The sequence below is a fragment of the Chrysochloris asiatica genome, unplaced genomic scaffold (assembly GCF_000296735.1).
Source record: "Chrysochloris asiatica unplaced genomic scaffold, ChrAsi1.0 scaffold00047, whole genome shotgun sequence".
Taxonomy (NCBI): Eukaryota; Metazoa; Chordata; class Mammalia; order Afrosoricida; family Chrysochloridae; genus Chrysochloris; species Chrysochloris asiatica.
The window spans coordinates 4,533,214-4,551,935 of record NW_006408565.1 but is presented as its reverse complement, the minus strand read 5'-3'; the positions used below and the strand labels follow the sequence as shown (position 1 = coordinate 4,551,935).

Below are 18,722 nucleotides of genomic sequence, written 5' to 3'. Positions count from 1 at the left end.
CAATATTGAAAGTACCATGGACTGCCAAAAGAACAAATTTGTCTTGGAAAAAGTTTATTCAGAATGCTCTTTAAGAGCAGGATGGCAAGACTTCATTTCTCAAACTTTAGACACATTATCAGAAGGGACCAGTCTCTTGAGAAGGACATTATGCTTGATAAAGTGGAGGATCAGCAAGCGAGACCTCCAACAAGATGGACTGGTACAGTGGCAACAACAATGAACCCAAAGCTAACAGTTGGTGAGGATGGCACAGGACCTGCGGGCAGTGTACCTGTTGTACACAGGGTCACTATGAATTGGAACTAATTTGACAGGACCTAACAACAATCATACTCTGGGCCTCAGAAGGAGACGACAGCTCTGAACAGAAGTGAAGGGAGATGGTCTAGACAAAGGACAAGATCCTTAGTGTGGCTGCGTGGCGTGGGAGAAGTAAATTCCTCTCATTGGGTCTCTAACTCCTCATATGGATGAGTTGATATCTACCCCCCCTACACTATAAGCTCCTATGGAGTCCTGGTGTGGTGCTCTAGGATAAGCACTGGACTGCTAACCACAGGGTCGATGGTTCAAACCCATTAACCGCTCCTCAGAAACCCTATTCAGGATGGGTTGAAACCCACTGGAGAGGACTCAATAAAAACAAAACTAGGTGAACAATTCAGGTTGGAGAAACTCTGGGATAGCCCAGGGATGCTGGTACCTAGGAGGTGGCAGGTGAGACACTGCAGCCTTGGGGAAAGTATGGAGAACCCTGAGTCACGTTCAGAGGGAGGTGTGTACCCAACCCCACCTCCTCTCCTCGAGAATATTGAATTCTTTTCAGCAGAAGGGTCCAGGAAAAAGGCCTCAGGTCCAGACTTGATCAGATGTCCTGCATCAGAACCCAGAACCTGCTTTCTCTTCAGGAGATGGGAATAATATAACATTCACAGGACTGCTGTGAGGGATGAGGTGGTTGGTTGTGTGCTGTGGAGTTGGTTTGACCCTGTAAGGGCTTCTGAGGCTATAAATCTTTACGGGAGCAGAAAGCCTTATCTTTCTCCCAAGAAACAGCTGGTACTTGCGAAACTACTGACCTTAAGGTTAGTAGCCCGACTCATAACCACTACATAAACCATCTGCTGGGGACCTGACAGTCACTTCACAATAAACAACATCGTGTAAACTTGAGGACGAGTTGTTGGACAAGTAATGTTAAAGGGGAAAAAAGGAAACTGGCATTTTAAAAAGCTATTTTCCCAAGTCACACAGATACGGGAGCGAGACCCCTTTGGCAGTTCAGCATGCTGCCTCTACCAGAGTCTAGTAAAGCCGTAACAATACCCTTAGCTTCCCAAGACAAGCTGGGAGAACCACTTTGCAAGTATTAGCACCTTCAACCAATTTCAGCATGGAAGTGGATTAAAGATGATGGGAAATCACCTGCCCAAGGATACACAGTAGTTAGGTAAGTGGTAAACCCAGATCCTGGGGTCCTGGATAGTCATAGTTCCATCCACATACTGAATATATGCTCTGGTTGCAAATTCTCCAACATGCCTCTTTAGCCCTGGAGGCCTTTCTGGTCCTGCTAGCTCTGCTAAGGCCAGGTTGGCTATTGGCAGGTGGGGCAATGCTGGCTGAAGACCTGATTACTGCTGGGAACCACAGCAGCCCTTACCCTGGAGACGGAACTACGCAAATTTCCTACAGTAACTACTCTGAGCCTTCACTTTCAGTGGCTGAATGGACGTGGGAATCTCTGCTGGCTGAGCATGTCTGATAGTGGCTAGCCCTGACCAATTTCAGTAGCGGTTTTCACTAAAACTGCTTCTGGAGCAAAGGTGTGGAAGGGTAAGTAGCCATCCTCAGGCACAGAGAGGTAACAGGCACCTAACTACAACAGTGTCCCCCATGAAGGAGCTGCGTAGCTGGGCAGACTGGGTGTGATGACAAGAGCCCCATCCCAACAGGGAAAAGGCCCAGAGAGAGGCCAGCAATCCAGACACCTGACCTGCTTTACTACCTCACTGGAAAAATGAGCTGTTTTGAGCATCAACTGTGTTGGGCAAAATCTGTAATTCACTGGATTATAGTCTAAACCCCAGCCAGAGCAAAAAACAAGGAAGGCAGAGCACCAGTAGAGGAGGAGTTTGCCTGGAGGGCACCAGGTGACTGGGGAAGAGGTGGAGCCTTAGAGGGTTTACATTCTGATTGGTCATGAAAAGTTAGAGAGAGGAAAGTGCTGTCCAGGGGGCAGGAATGGGAGGAGGGAAGTTCAAATGAAGCACAAACTCAGATTCCAAAGTTCTGTATTTTTTAAAATAAAGGTCACACATTGTTTAGAGACAATCTACACAAGAGTTACAAAAAATAGTTGCCCAGGCATAAGCATACACAGGTTTGTTAATTATACACATATGGTTACAAGTGTGCTTGCAAAAAAGTTCATTGGAAATATACACAAGGCTCTGGAAATGTACACCGTGTAGTGTTACAATTCTATATTCAAACAAGGAAAATTGACAGTATGTTACATTCACTTACAAGTAGACAAAATGCAAAATACAGTTCATCTTCTGTACAAAAAGGAAGGGCAATTCACACTTTACAAGGTGAGAGGGGCTCTGATTTTAAGGAAAGCTAGGGCAGGGCTGAACTTTTGCACGTCCTTTTGACTGTCACAAAATAAGCAAAACATTACTTTTTAGGATTTAAAAAAAAAAAAAAAACACGAATGTGAACTGAATCATCTTGAATAACATTTAAAAAGGATCTCGCTACTGTATGACTAGATGACAAATAAACCCAAGCTAAGTTTTTTTTTTCTTTTTAAACACTAACTAGGCTGTATAAAGAACATTTATTCCTTCAAAAGAAAAAAATTTACTTCTGGTTGAAATTACAATTTACAATATACAACACTCTATGCTACTACCATAAAAGGTGTGAATATACACTGAATGCACAGGGCTGGCTAATTTTCTTTTCTTACCAAAAAACGTGTTTATGTTGATTCAAACTTCTCCACATTTACATTACAGGTATACAAATGTACAATTGTACAATCAAAAGTATGTTTGACTACTAGGGTCCATTATAGATACAGATTAGACATCAAAACAAGAAAATACTACAAATTTGTTTATATGCAAAGTCTACACCAAGTATACACTATATATTTATAGAAGCAAGACCAAAAGCAGAGTTGGATTTTTTTTTTTCTCATGCTAAATAATCAGATTTTGCCTTTCAATGTTAACAGAAAACAATCCAGTAGGCAGTAAACAAGTGCACCCACAAAGCCTTGGAGGGCATTCTGGGTGCTCACATCTCGTCCTCAAAAGATAGACTGCACTATCTTTATTACATAATAGAGTCTCCCCAAAAAAGTCATTTTTAGACCTTTCATAAACGTAATGTCATAAACTGAAGCTTTAGCAACTCTGAAACGTTTTCCATTATATATAATATATATATGTATGTATTATATATTATATATATATGTATCTTTTTTGTTGTTTATAAACAAGTGTTAAATGCCGGTTTGGGGTCATTTAACTAAAATTCCAACTTCTCAGGTTTTTTTGTTTTGTTTTTGTTTTTTACTAAAATGAGGAGGGAAGAGCTATTTGCAAAATTTGCCAGCAAGGCAAATGAGTTAAAAACCTTTTTTTCATTTTTTTTAAAACTTTTTTTTGTTAAATCAACCACCCTGAAAATTTCCACGCATGGAATATAGATACAACAAGGAACAAAATAGGTGGCCTCCCATGTACATTGGTTAGCTATGTACAAGTATCCTATACACCAGTAAAACAGCAGGGCAATTAGTCAATTAAAAAAAATAATTAGTACATGTTATGCGTAGTAAAATTAAACACATTTACAAAGGCTTTTCCACTTGTGGATTTGATTCCTTTTTTGGAGGGGTAATCCCGGAGCAATCATTACCCATTTCAGACTCGAAACTCGAACATTTCTGGCTGCTGGTTGGATTTACCAGTGGGCCAGTGAGGTCAGTGGGAATGGGGAATGGGGGGGGCACCACCTCAGATAATACCATTAGGGGGGCCACAAATGGGCCCCAAGTCAACGCCATTCTTCATGTAGTATTTCTCCAGCTTGGCTAGAATGTGTTTGCCATAGGTGTACTTGCGGAGAGTGGCGATGTGGGGTCGGATCTAGGAGAGAAAGACAATTTGTGTCACACTGGACAGAAAACAGACATAGTAGACTCTCAGAGCCAGTGCTGTGCACAACCAACTTGAGGGCACTCAACAACTGTTCATTCAATCCCATAATTACCCTTATGAAGTAGGTGTGGCTGCTACTCCTAATAGATGAGAAAACAAAGTCATGGAATGGTTAAGGCACGTTTCCAAGTCCAACGACTACTAAGGAAGGGACGGCCTGCCGCACAGGTATGTTCTCATGTCCTCTAGACATGATTCTTCTCCCCACTGTCAGTCTCAGGTCTCCCTCTCCAATTCCAGATCTTTTCTTGCTCACCTCTGCAAGCATGCCCCCCCCACCCCCCAGCCTGGCTGACTTTGAGAAGTCCTGTGCATCCAGATGACACTTCTGCAGACCTCAGTTACAGCATGTGGTAAAAGCTGCAGTCCTGGCTAACTCATCAATCCTTACACATAGACAACAATCTATGCATGCGTGCATGCGCGGCTTCACAGGTAGGGCGCTCTGCCAAGGTTTCCTCCCTCTAAAAAGGACACCACCCAGTGGTCAAAGACAAGAAAACTCACTGAAGAGGAAATTTTGGTCTCTTCCCAAGTCTTCTAACTTTCAATCAGTCCAGTACGAAGTCCTTTCCTGCCTTAGTTATAGATAGTCCATAGTAATTGTTTTAAGCGCCACCAAGTCAGTTCTGACCCATAGTGACCCTGTATAGGGTTTATCAGGAGTGACTGGTGATTTTGAACTACCAAATGTGCATAGATTCTAGCTCTCAATTCCTGGCTTACTAAGAGTTTCAACAGTCTCCCCTATGCTCTCCTCACTCACTCCCACCATCCAGAATCATTCGTCTGAGGTGTCAATCAGATTCTGTCACCACAGTCCCGCCCCACTGGGTTTCCTGAGTTCTTGCTTCCTCTCTATATACCTTTAGACACCACGTTCCCTCTGCTTGCAAAGGTTCAGGGTTCTACTCAGATGGGAACTCAATTTGTATATCCATATTAGAAGAGGCCTCTGCCACATCTCTCCACAGCCCCCATATTTACCCAGCATCTGTAACTCATTACACCCAATACTGTCACGTTTACCAATACAACAGCCATACAGTCCCTGTTGAGAGCAGAGCTGAGTGCTGAATATGTTTAATGAGAATCTGTTGGATGGATAGGTGGGCGGAAGGAAGGAAGGAAGGACAGACGGACAGGTCTTGAACTACTATATTATCTCCCGCATTCCTCCCACCTCCACCACTCAGATCTTTGAGCCTCACAGGTTCATGAAGTTTGGACTCACCCAGCCCGCAACTGCTCCCACCAACACTAAGGCAGCTTTATTGTGTGTGTTAACTGCTGGTGGGTACCTTGTCTGGCTCAGAACTTGAGTCCGTAACAAAGATTCTCATTACCGAACTTTGTTCTCAGTGAGGGCAAGTGGGTCATCATTGCCAGACAATGGCCACCTCTTCGAATGAGAATGACTGGGCAAGCCCAAAGGCTGAGGGTTCAGACCAGAAGCACCCTGAGGCCTGGGGCACCTGCCTGACACAAACACAGCTGCAGAACACCCTACCTGTGGGGGTGTTTAGCCTCCTTAGCCCTGTGGTCTGTGTGGAACCGGCTAGACCTGTTCTGTGCCTGCTCCTGAAGGCCTGGCCTGCTCCCAACTCACAGCAGCTGACACTTCAGATCTGTTCCTTTTCTCCCGCCTAGTTCCTCTTTATTTTGTTTTGTTTTTTAAATGGAAAGCAGCTCTCCTTCCTTGAATTATCCTCTAACGGTTTTAAAGACCCCAAACCCAGACACTTTCAGTAATGGGCCACAAGTGGAAACTGCAGGTGAGACACAGAGCCTGGCGTTGGTTTGCAGGTGCTTTTGTATGGACAGCAGGGGAGTTGGGCACGCTCACTTCCTTTCACTGTCCTCAGACCGCCCATTTCTCCAGCCTTTGCCAGCAGCAGCAGTGGTGGTAGCAAGCACTATGGAGACAGGCTTCCAAGGTTGGATTATGGTGTTTGTACACGTCCAAATCCCATAGCATCCTATTTCATAGAATGGATCATGGCACTGTGGGCTAATGTACTGGACTGTGAAGTTATTTGAACCACAAGGTCAGAGGTTTAAGCTCACCAGCCACTCCTTGGAAATCCTATGCAAGGTTACTATAGGTTGGAACCGACTCAACGGCACTTAAAAGCATCATGAATATGAGCCTGCCAGCTACTTCAAGGGATAAAGATGAGGTTTTCACTTCTCACAAAGATTTAAATCCTTGGAAACACTATACAGAGTCACTATGAGTTGTCACCAACTCAATGGCACTAACAACAACAAGCTCCTCTTTGGGGTCCTGGTGTGGCAATGTAGGATAAATACTAAACTGCTAACTGAAAGTCAGTGGTTCAAACCCACCGTGGTGAAGCACCATAGAAACCCTGTAGTGGTGGCAGTGGTGGCGTGCCGTGGAGTGGGTTCCAACTTGTAGCAACCCTGTATAGGGTTTCCGAGGCTGCAAATCTTTAAGGGATAAGAAAGCCTCATCTTTCTCCCACAGAACAGCTGGTAGTTTTGAACTGCTGACTTTGAGGTTATTAGCCCAATTCATAACCACTATAAGACCACTACTGAGTTGGAACCAACTTGACACTAACAACAATAGCAGTTCCTCTTTAGCCTTGACTTCTCCTGCAAAATAAAAGGCTTCCCTCACAGACTCTGAGCAGAGGGAAGGGCCCCACTCAGAGGTCCACACTACTCTGCACTGTTCTTCCCATTGCATGGGGGGTGGGGAGAAATCTGGGTCACTTCAGTGTCTGTGGCTGCCACAGACTAGACATCAGGTCACTGTGCCAGCAAGGAAAGGTACTAGGCAGGAGCTTTAACAGGCCTGAAAGTCAATGACACCCTGCCAATGGCTGAGGCTGAGGCTGAGACTGAGACTGAGACTCCTGCCCATCAGCAGATTACAGAAAGAAACAATGACCGCGTGGGATCAAAGAGAAGCCCACCAGTGACAACCACCTCCAGCAGATGCATGATGGCCATCCTCCTCAGTATTTTAGAGTTGTGAAGTGCCCAAAGCCCTGCCCCCTGGCCTACCTTATGCATGACAATTTTTCGCTGGGCTGGTTCTGCCACATCGATCATCTTCTGGACCACGTAGTTGGCGTACTGGTCCTTCATCATGGTGTATAAGGCACTGTGGGGACCATCGTTCATGGTGCACACCTCATCAATGAGCACTGCGCGCTCTGTACGTGAGGCATGTGTGACACACTTCTCCACGACATTGCTACAATGAAACAAACCAAGAGGCAACACTTTAGGAGAGGAGAGGGCCGTCTTAGACTGTGGCTTGTCCAGCTTATGTCCTAACGACACTATCACAGCAGTGACAGAGAAATAATTCATCAACTATTTGGCAAGATGAGACTCTCCACCTTTCCTGTGACTTTCCATTTGATTCACAGCTGAGAGACCAGATCTTGGAGGATATCTGACCTAACCCTCTAATGTAAACAGGTGAGGGAAAGCAGCTCAAGTAAAGTAAGGGACTTACTTACACAACCTTCATAGGACAGGTTCACCAAAGGATTGTTGTTGTTAGGTGCCATTGAGTCGGTACGAACTCATAGTGACCCTATACACAGCAGAACGAAACACTGTCCGATCCTGGGCCAAAAAGAAATCTGAAGGGGCAAAAAGTCAGGGCTGTAAGGTGGTGGGGAAAGGTTCCATAATAAAATTCTCCTAGGACAGCCCTTGTTACCCTAGAAGAAGTAGCAGGTGCACTAACTGTCATGATGGAAAAAATTCTTGGGTGCAAATTTCCTGGCTGTTTTCTCTCCAATGTAGCTTTCAATTTTTCTTAAAACTTCAGAAGTAAGTCCCCATGATCATCCTGTGTCCTTAGAGAAAATCTAAGATTACCAATTTGGAATCCAAATTAACAGTCGCCATAATCTTCTGAGCAGAATTCTCTCTCTGCCTTGAACTAGACTGGCCCAGCAGATATACTGAGAAGCCACTGTTTAGATTTGGCCTTTTTTCTTTTATTTTTAAAAGATACTTTAATGAGACTAAAACAAGTGTTTGATTGCAATCCCCTCCTTGCTGTCCTGCTTGCTCCCTGTGGTTACCCATGTACAAGTATCCTATATATATATATATATATATATATATAGAGAGAGAGAGAGAGAGAGAGAGAGAGAGAGAGAGAGAGGAGAGAGTCTTGGTGTGGCACTGTAGGACAACCACTACACAGCAAAGTTGATTCGAAACACGAAGGTCAGTGGTTCAAACCCACCGGCCACACCTGGGAAACCCAATACAGGGTCGTTACGAGTTGGAACTGACTCGACAGCACTTAAATATATATATGGAGTCCTGGTGTGTGTCCATGGATCTACACACAGAGCACTGTTGTTCCAAGGTGGTATATATATCACTATTTGCCTCTATCCCTTTTAGTCTTTGCCTAGTTCCCTGTGTCTTCACTTTCTTCATCATTCTTCTATCAACCTCCTCCTTCTTGTATACTGCGCTCTTCCTTAGCAAAGACATGTTTTAAAATATTTTGTTTTAAATAAACCCTTACATATATAAATGGACACCCTCCTAACAGCAATACTTTCTGACTTAACCACCTGTGAATGTATGTGCCTACACATGCAGTGTCAACAATATAAACATTTGGTTTGCACTCTGGGTCACTACAAGAATGTCTGAAAGTCACTAATCTGTTGTATTGGTTTAGTTCTATTCATCAAGTTTTGGCTGTTCCATCATCTCCAAACTGCTATTAAGTCCACATAGTAAAACTGATTCCCAATCTTGTATTTTTCAATTCTAGGATTTACATTTTATAATTGTTACAGTTTCTACTACTCTACTGACATTTCCTACCTTTTCATTCATTACAAGCATATATTTTCCTTTACAACCTTGAGTATAATTAAAACAGCTGTTTTATAATACTTTGCTAATTCCAATTCTCTGCTAATTCTAATTCCATTGATTTTTTTTCTTGTGTATAGGTCACATTTTCCTGTTACCTAAACACTGTGAATGTAGACATTGTAGAAATTCAAGAGTTCTGTTATATTTCTTCAGAGAGTACTAAAATTTCGTCCTTTTTTAGCGCAGTTAACTAGGCCAAACTCAAACCACAAACCTCACTTTTGTGGCAGGTAGGCAGCAGGTGAAATCCTAATTCAATTCTTTCAGCCTTCAGGCTTATCACATGGGGTTAGCCAATGTTTAAGGTTCAAACTGGGTTTTTCTCCTATTGGCTCTCTTCCTTCTTAAGATTTCTCCCATCACTTTCCCATTGCTAAGGTGTGGTTGTGTAGATCACAAGGTCAGCAGGTCAAACCCACAAGCTGCTCCCCAGAAAACATACATAGGGTCAGTATGAGTCAGAATCGACTCAACGGCACTTAACAATAACAAGGCTGTCCCATGCACTGTCTGGTTCTTCCACAAGCTAGGCACATGGAATTTTCCATCTCAGTTTATCACCCACCATGAAGCATACTGGGATCTCCTCTCAGAATAAAAGCTATTAAAAATGGGGAATTCCCCGGGGTGGTTTCCTTCTACTAAATTCAACCTCCTTCCAAGTAGCTACTGATTTTTATTTAGCCTTCAGTGCTTTTGGGTAGTTCTTTTTTCCATCTTGTCACAGTTTGCTTGTTATCTGTGAGAGGGCTGGTTCCACATCAGTCATTACAAGAACAAATCTACTGTGATAGTAGTTAACACTAACACTGTATCCAAGGGAAACAAATACAACTGGACAAGGGAGTAAACAGGACAGTGAATCAAGGAAGGGACCCAAAAGATGCTGACCTCTGCTTCCCTTGTCCTGGCAACTATCCAACAGAAGACGCTGATAGAATTAGCTACTGAGTGTGTAAGTGAGTTTCCCATTTTCCATGATGGAATGTTATTTCACCAATTTATATCAAACTACTTGAAAACATCAAATCTTTAAGCATCACACTTGCCATGTAATTTATCCTAAAACCCAGAAAAATATTCTAAAGTTAGAAAGTACTGTACTGCCAACAGTGAGACATCAAGAATCTCAGTAGAGAACCATGAACACGATGACAGAGCCATCAATCTTCCCTGCTGCCTGTAAGTTACTGTTCACCGTGGACTTCAGGCTTGCCCTGGCAAAGTAGGTGACTAGAAACAAGGTTCTAAGGACATGAAGGCTCATGCATAGATATGATACACCAAAACAACACTGAGGAAAGAACAGTTCACTAAGACAAGTTTGATAATGAGTTTGCCAAAGTACAAAACTTAGTACACATGAGAAAGAGATTCCCCAGATTTCAAAGTGATTGACACTGGGAAAGTAGGGAGCCCACTAAGGGAATTCAGTTCTTGAAAGCTTTATAGTAACCATTTAATGTTTTCTTGTGTATACTTTGGGAAAAGAAGTATAATTCCTTATCCCTTTACTTGAACTACTATTTAATCTCCTCTACTGAAAAACAGGACTCCTGATGTGCCACTGTGAGTTAATGCACTGGATTGCAAAGTCAGTTTGAACTGCTAGGTCAGCAGTTGAAGCTCATAAGCTGCTCCTAAGAAACCCTTTATAGGGTTACTATGGGTTGGAACCGACTCAATGGCACTTAACAACAACAACAATAAGAACTGGAAAACAGTCTGTGAAATTCAAGCTCATACCTTGCAAACTTGTGCTGACTCAACACAAGTACATTGCCTCGGATTTCTGCTACAATTTTGCTTTTATCTTCAGGACGACCATGCTCCAATACATGCTGGATTACATAATTTCCATACTGATCCTGTTGGAGATGCAACAATAGAAATAAAATTCATATAAAACCAGTTCAGTGGGCTATTTATTCAACAAATATCCTCCTCACAGTACCATGATTTTGTAGTGAGCACTAATAAACACTTGAGAAACTAAAAAGAGGAACATGTCATTAGTAGGCAAGGGGATATTTCCATGTATGTATACTTTAGCACAAGGAGCTCTGGTAGCATAGTGGTTACAAATCGGGCTGGGAACCACAAGGTCAGCAGTTCAAAACTACCAGCTGTTCCATGGGAGAAGGATAAGGGGTTCTGCTTCCGTAAAGATTTATAGCCTCGGAAACTCTGTACAGGGTTGCTATGAGTCAGAACCGACTCCACGGCACACAACAACAACAACATACACACACACACACACACACAATATGCATATGTAGGCCTCCACTCATTAAAAACAAAGTATATAAAGAGCTGTTCTGCTATCAAACAAATGTACAAATGGTTCATTATACTTTGTACAATGGAGAAAAAAATGGAAACAACCTATCTGTCCAATAAAACAGACATAACCAACTAAATAGATTTATTCACTTATCTAAAGCATATGTATTTTTTGGGAGAATATGTGTATGTGACTAAAACACTAAAATGTTTGTTGGTAAGATACAAACATTTTAAGGGGAAAAATGCTAATGACAAATGTTTTTGCCTCTGGGTGGTAGAATTAAGTAATTCGTTCCTATTGTCTACACTCATCTTTTTCAAGAGAATATTTTAAATGATTCAGTATAAAACATTGCATACAGAAAATGTTCAAATGAGTAGTATGATGTGGAAATGTTTAGTGGTAGAGCAGAAAGTGTCAGAGCTGGAAAGAAGTCATCTAACCCTGTCACAGCCACTCCTCACTTAGAGACGACAGTTGACGTTAACAATAATATAAAACCTCTACAATCAGACTTCTGCATCAGAACAGTGCACATCTGGTAGTACGGGTTGCCAAAGTGAGAGGTGAGAATAACTCTGGCTGTGATGGTTAATGTTAAGTGTCAGCTTGGCTGGGCCTTGATCCACCCAGTGCTTTGGCAGTTATGAAATGATGTAATTTGGCAGTCATGAAAAGATTCTGGCAGCTGTCTACTGATGTAGTCATCCTCCATTTTTGCATGATACTGTTTTTTGCCTCCTAATGATGTGGCCTTTGGGAGTAACCATGTTAGTAAGTGTAGAGTGGGTGTAGTCAATTTGCCAGTGAAGATGCTGAGACGGCAGGAGATTAAATATTCTCCCTAAGACATACAAAGATAGTTCATGACAGAGGTCTGGAACTTCTGAATTTATTCATTTCCCATACTCACAAAACACAGACTAAGTTGTTATAAGGAAAATCTTTGACCAAAAGATTTAAAGGGTATTTTTAAAACATTAATTAACACTGACTTCTTCTAGAATGGATAGCTGAGCTGATAAAGCACACAACCTCTGGGGCCACACAAGAATACAAATTTTTGCAGTTACTCTACTGGCAACTCTCACTACCTGTACAAGCTGCTCTGTATGCTGGTGAAGCTCCTCTAAAATAGGGAGGGTCTGATCAGGAAGACAGTGCTCCAGGATCCTCTGAATCACTCGGCAGCCATAGGGGTGTGTAGACAAAGCGAATACCTAGGGCAGGCAGAAGAAAACAAGCCAAAAATGACAACTGTCACTTCCAATGCTTCAGTGTTAAATGTTTATATCCAATAGCCCACTGATCTTCACAACGACCCTGAGAAAAACTCTAGACTATTCCTAGCACGCAGCTGAAAAACCTGAAGTTCCTCAAGGTTTCAATAACATGCCAATAGTTACACAGGCAGCAAGAAACATGGCCAGCATTTATTGCCTAGTCTGACTCAAAAGCCTAAATCGGAGTTATGGCAACTTAAATTCTCTCTATGAATAATGAGGAGGTTGTATGTGTGTGAGCAAACCCATTTCTTAGCTCTTTTGAGAATTCATAGATGTGCATAAATTCATTACTGAAAAGGACTTGCCCAGGAAGCTTTCAGAAAAATATAGAATTAGTAAAAGTTACCAAAGACACAGGTAAGAGTCCACAGTGTCAATGACAATTTCACCAAAAAATAAAGGGCTAGGCTCTGGTTGCTTAACTGATTAAATATCTCTGCATGCGGTTTTTTTGTACACTAAAAAAAAAAGGAGGGAGTTTTCTTGATAAAACAAACAATCTATGATGGTTTTGGGGGGAGGAGGAAATGATTCATGTGCTAGAGGGTAGACACACATTGACATGGGTGATGGGGTAGGAAATATACAACCAGAGGGAGGCTAGAAGAAGAAAGATGTGGGTGGCGGGAGACACAGGGAGGGATGCAGTGGTTAAAGTGAATAGAGGTAAATGCTGTTAACTGTTGGTGCCGTGAGGGGATTGAAACCATGTAATGAAGCAAGTATATGATTTGTTGAATGTAAAACTGATGATCTGCTCTGTTAACCTTCACTCGATTCACAATAAAAAGTTAAAAAAAAAAAAAAAGAAAGAAAGAAAGTGAATGAAAATGAAGGGCTAGGAGCAAATCCTAAATGCTTCCATATAACAATGTTGCAATATTCTGAATCTGAGGTGTTTACAGCCATAAATAAGGAAAAAATGTGTATGTGTGTATACAGGTGTATACATATGATTATTTTCATATATGTATGTTGTTGTTGTTCAGGGCTGTTGAGTCAATTCCGACCCATAGCTACCCTGCATCGGGTTTCCCAGGAGCAGCTGGTGAGCTTGAACCGCCAACCTTGAGGGGCAAACAGCTTTGCAGTCTGGCACATTAACCCACAGCACCACACCAGGACTGGGTGCCAGCAAATCAGTACCTATTCTAGTGACATAAGTACAACAGAACGAAACACTCCCTGATCCTGGGCCAACCTCAAAACGAACCCATTGCTGCTGTCATTGTGCCAATCGACCTCGTTGGGGTCTTCCTCTTTATCACTGACCCTCCATTTTACCAAGCACGATGTCTTTCTCCAGGGACTGGTCCATCCTAACAATGTGTCCAAAGTATGAGAGCCATGGAGTCCTGGTGTGGCACTGTGGGTTAATGCACCAGACTGCAAAGTCGTTTGAACTGCAAGTTTGGCAGTTCAGGCTCACCAGCTGCTCCTTGGAAACCCTATACAGGGTTGCAATTGGTCTGAAATGACTAGACGGCACTAACAACAATGAGAGCCAATGCCTGGCCATCCTGGTTTCAAAGGAGCCTTCTGGCTGTACTACTTCCAGTACAGATTTGTTTGTTCTATTGGCAGTCCATGGTACTTTTAATATTCTCCTCCAACATCAGAACTCAAATGCATCAATTCTTCTACAGTCTTCCTTATTCACTACCCAACATTCACATGCATATGAGGCTATTGAAAATACCACGGCTTCGGTCAGGTGCACCTTAGATACCTTACTCTTGAACACTTTTAAAGAGGTCTTGTACAACAGCAGATTTGCCTAATGTAATATGTCATTTGTTTTTCTGACTGCTCCGAGTAAAATGAAGACTTTGACAGCTTAAATCGATTCTCCATTTATCTTGACATTATTTATTGGTCCTGTGGTGAGGATTTTTTTTTTTTTTTTTTACACTGAGGTGCAACCTATACTGATGGTTGAGGTCTTTGATCTTCTTTGCTTTCAGCAAGCAAAGTTGTCTCATCTGCATATCACAGGTTGTCAATGAGTTTTCCTTCAAACCTGATGTCATGTTCAGTTTGTCATACTGTGGTGGCTTGCATATTGCTGTGATTCTGGAAGCTAAGCCACCAGGATTTTTAAATACTAGCAGGGTAGTCACCCATGCTGGGCTGGTTTCAGCTGAGCTTCCAGACTAAGACAGACTAGGAAGGAGAAGAGACAGACTACTTCTCAATATTCACTCACTGAAAACCTTATGAACACAGCAGTGGAACACTATTACTACCAGAATACACAATACGGAAAACTGATGAGGAGCACCAGAATATTATCAGATCTAGCACCAGAAGACGAGCCCTTCAGTTTGGAAGGCACTCAAAATGCAACTGAGAAAGACCTGCCTCCTCAAAGTAGAGTTGAACATAATGATGCAAAAATGAAGTAAAACTTTCAGGACTATGAAAGCATAATCGTTTTAAACATGACTGTACACACAGTATATTGATTGGTTATGCTAGATTCTAGCTTTATAAAATTGCCATATACAGCATAAAGCAACTTGTTCTATTTTGCTCAAAATTGTGTTTAATATCCATTTGCACTATTGTGGGTTTCTGCAATTCATTTTATATATCATGTAGTTTATTCTGATACTGAGTTTATGAAATATTTAAAAACCCAATCCTCCATTCGTCTTTTCCTACTATAGGAATAATACTGTTGTAAACATGTTTGCGTATGCCACGCAAAGTACATACAAAAACATTTATCTAGATACACACCTATACTAGGAGCGCTGGGATCACAGGAAATATAAGTGCTAAACTTTGTTGGTTCCCAAAATCATTGTGCCCATATATATTCCTACTAGCAATGTTCCAGACCCGACCAGCACTTAGCAATCAATAGGTGGAAAATGGCCTATCAATTAAGATATTATTGTCCTTATTACTAACAAAATTGATTTATCTCCTTCATATAGTCAGCCTACTGGAACTCAGTTTCCTCTGAATTTTTGGTGCAGTTTTGCATTAATGAGCATTGTTCTTTTGATTATAGGAGTCCTGCTGTGGCACTGTGGATTAATGCACTGAACTGCAAAGTAGGTTTGAACCACAACGTCAGTAGTTCACCAGCTACTCCTCGGAAACCCTATACAGGTTCACTATGGCACTTAACAACAACAACATATGTACTCTGGTTATCAATCTTTTAGCAGTTTCGCATTTAGTGGCTTAAATCATTTCACTTTCTTTGGTCTAGGAGAGTAAGTCAAAAAGCACTGCTACAAAATCAGAGAAACCTTTATTAAGCAAATAATGTAACTCTTTTTCCTGAAGAATTCTGAGGTTAACTCACACTATGTCATAATGATAGTTTGGGTTATCTATCCTTGAGGAGTTCAAATAGCATTCCTTTTCAATGTTCTTTGAGTTTTCGGGACAAAAAAGAAGTCTGCGGAGCACAGTGAGGGCTGTAGGTCAGATGAGATATGGTTTCCCAATGAGATTCTCATAAGACAGCCCTTGCTACCTTCAAAGAATGAAGGTTGTAATGAAAAAAACTTCCTTGATACAAGCAATCTTGGCCTTTATCTTGCTAATGCAATTTTCAGTTTTCTTACAACAACTTCTAGTAAGTCCCCATGATAATCCTGTGTCCTTTGAGAAAATTTATCAAGGTTACCCCTTGGGAATCTCAAAGCAGTAGCCATAGCCTTCTAAGCTCTCTGCCTTGAAGTGAACTAGCCCAGACCCCATCAGCTGCCACTATTTTGTTTGGCTTTTATGTTTTGTTTTGAAGGAAAATTAATGAGATTAAGATAAGTGCATTACTGACAGAACTTGCATCCCTTGATCAGAGAGACATGTTTAAACAGGCTTTGTTAGAAGTTAACCCCTGCCTGAAATGGAACCATAGTAGCAAAACTTTTTGACATTCTTCTCTATTTTAAAAAATGCAACCTCTTAATTTTGTAGTAAAAAGATTTATTCTTTTCTCTTCTGACACTTTTCCCCCTTCATCTACTAATTCATGAACTCCCAATAATCCCCTGGGCATACTGTCTATAATCTCCTTAAATCATGGGTGTAACTGTGCAAACCCGGAAACTTTAAGGACTCTAACATACCATTTTCTTCTACACTGAACAGCACACAATGACACCTAAAACTCTATGTGGCTTTTCCTATTCTTTCTTCAATTTTCTATTAAGAGATCAATTTCACATACTTGAAAAGGAGATCTTTTTCTGCCCCGCCCAGCTTAGGAGAACATAAGGGCATTCCTTAGTTGTTAGGGTTTTTGTTTGTAAAATCTAACAACTGCAACAAATACCAAGGCAATTTTGGAAACCCCATGGTATCAGAAAATATAAACTCTGAGAGTTGGTGCTATGTGCAACAAAGTTCAAACCAATCTGAAACACTCCCACCACCAAAAACAAAATACTATGCATATCCATTTACACATGGCCTATACGATTAGTTTTATAAATTATCTAAATGCTTTAAAGTGATGTAAAAATTTTTAAATATCACCAATTGTGAGATGAAGAGTAGTACTCAAAAGTAAGGACTTATTCTTTAGCCTAAGATTTTATCTTAAACTTCTGAAAGTACCAACTGGAACACAATTGTGACAACAGAGTTTCGTCGCAGCAAGAACACACGCGCACCTGATGGAGAGACTGGTGAGGGACCTGACATCGCTGAGCGGACTGACACTTAATGTGGTCTCTAGACCAATGCTCACTAAGGAGACTGCCACTTACCATCTGCTTCACTTTTTCCCTTCCTAAGTCACTTACCTGCCCTTTAAACGCATCGATGATAAACTGCAGAGACTGTGGCTGCACACATTCGATGCATTTCTGAACCACGTGGTTGCCATTCTGGTCTTTGACACATTTTAGGACGTGGCCGTCTAGTTCCCGAACCATTTCATTCTACAGGAAACAAAGAAAGCAAGCACCACCAGAATCCCATCAAGCACACACCTGGACAATCAAGGTTCGCTGTACCAAATACACAATCCTGATTGAGCAGGGAGTCTAGTGCTAAGGAAGGTGGGAGGGTTTCATACAATAGCCAACTGCTTTTAATAGTGACTAACTTCACAATAGGAGTCCTGGATCCACTCTAGGAGAAGCACTGGATCACAAGAGCAGCAGTTCACACTCACCAGCAAACCGCTCCTCAGAACTCCTATTCAGGGCACTTAACTACAAAAACAACTGTTTGATAGAAAGCTCGCTAATGTGCAAAAGACCTCTTGAAGATTTAAAAAGTGCGGACATCTTAAAACAGAAAGAAATGCATATCGTAGCAAATTTCACATAAAATTAATCTTTTTAATGTGTAAAATCAACAATGGTATTAAACTATAACTTATTCAGGGCTTAACTTAGGCTCTATACCTCTACATGCTTGACATATTTTAATATAACAAGCTATCATAGCAATTCTATGCACTGGGCACTGTTAGAGATAGAGCGGTCATGGCACAGATAAAGTAAATGACTTGTTCAAATCATAGACCTAGACTGTCAAGATTCAAACCCAAACTATCTGGCTCTACTGGCCAGACTGACAGTCAGTACACCAAACTATCAGCCAGTTATATATTGTCCTTCGCCCTTCCCTTGATAAAGGACTGACAGGGGTTGAGTACTTTATTTAACACCACAGTCAGAGCTGCAAGCCACCGCATAACATGGATGAACCTTGAGGGCATTATGTTGAGTCACAAAAAGAGAAATACTGCATAGGACCACTACTGTAAAAGACTAAGGGAAAGAACCCATACTAAAGGGGGGTAGGGGGATTTTTATTCTTTGTTGATTATTCGGATGTTGGGGGTGGGTGAGCTTGAGAGAGGGGAAGGTGGAGCACAGGGCAGGGATTAGACACACACCGGATAGTTTGGGTGCTAGGGAGGGGGTAATATACAAGTAGGGAGAGGGGAATGGAAGAACAAAGCAGATGGGAGAACAAATAGACAGGTCTCAATGGGCTAAGTGAGACAGAGGTAAATAATGATATATGCACAAC

The 18,722-nt window shown here is 41.7% G+C and overlaps 1 protein-coding gene across 6 annotated transcripts in view; it reads right to left on the bottom strand.

The window, feature by feature from the left end:
- Positions 1-2,280: 2,280 nt before the first annotated feature.
- The window catches only part of PUM1 (pumilio RNA-binding family member 1), a 163,347-nt gene continuing 146,905 nt past the window's right edge, over positions 2,281-18,722 (bottom strand). For 2 of the 6 annotated variants that reach the window (XM_006862188.1, XM_006862189.1), the window contains exons 18-22: positions 17,480-17,617; positions 12,519-12,644; positions 10,884-11,005; positions 7,278-7,470; positions 2,281-4,169 (exon numbers count right to left, since the gene is read on the bottom strand). In XM_006862188.1, the coding sequence (XP_006862250.1) occupies positions 4,038-4,169; positions 7,278-7,470; positions 10,884-11,005; positions 12,519-12,644; positions 17,480-17,617 (711 nt within the window). In that variant the 3' untranslated portion in view covers positions 2,281-4,037. The remainder of the gene's footprint in view (positions 4,170-7,277; positions 7,471-10,883; positions 11,006-12,518; positions 12,645-17,479; positions 17,618-18,722) is intronic. The other 4 variants (XM_006862192.1, XM_006862190.1, XM_006862187.1 and 1 more) reach the window with 2 other exon arrangements.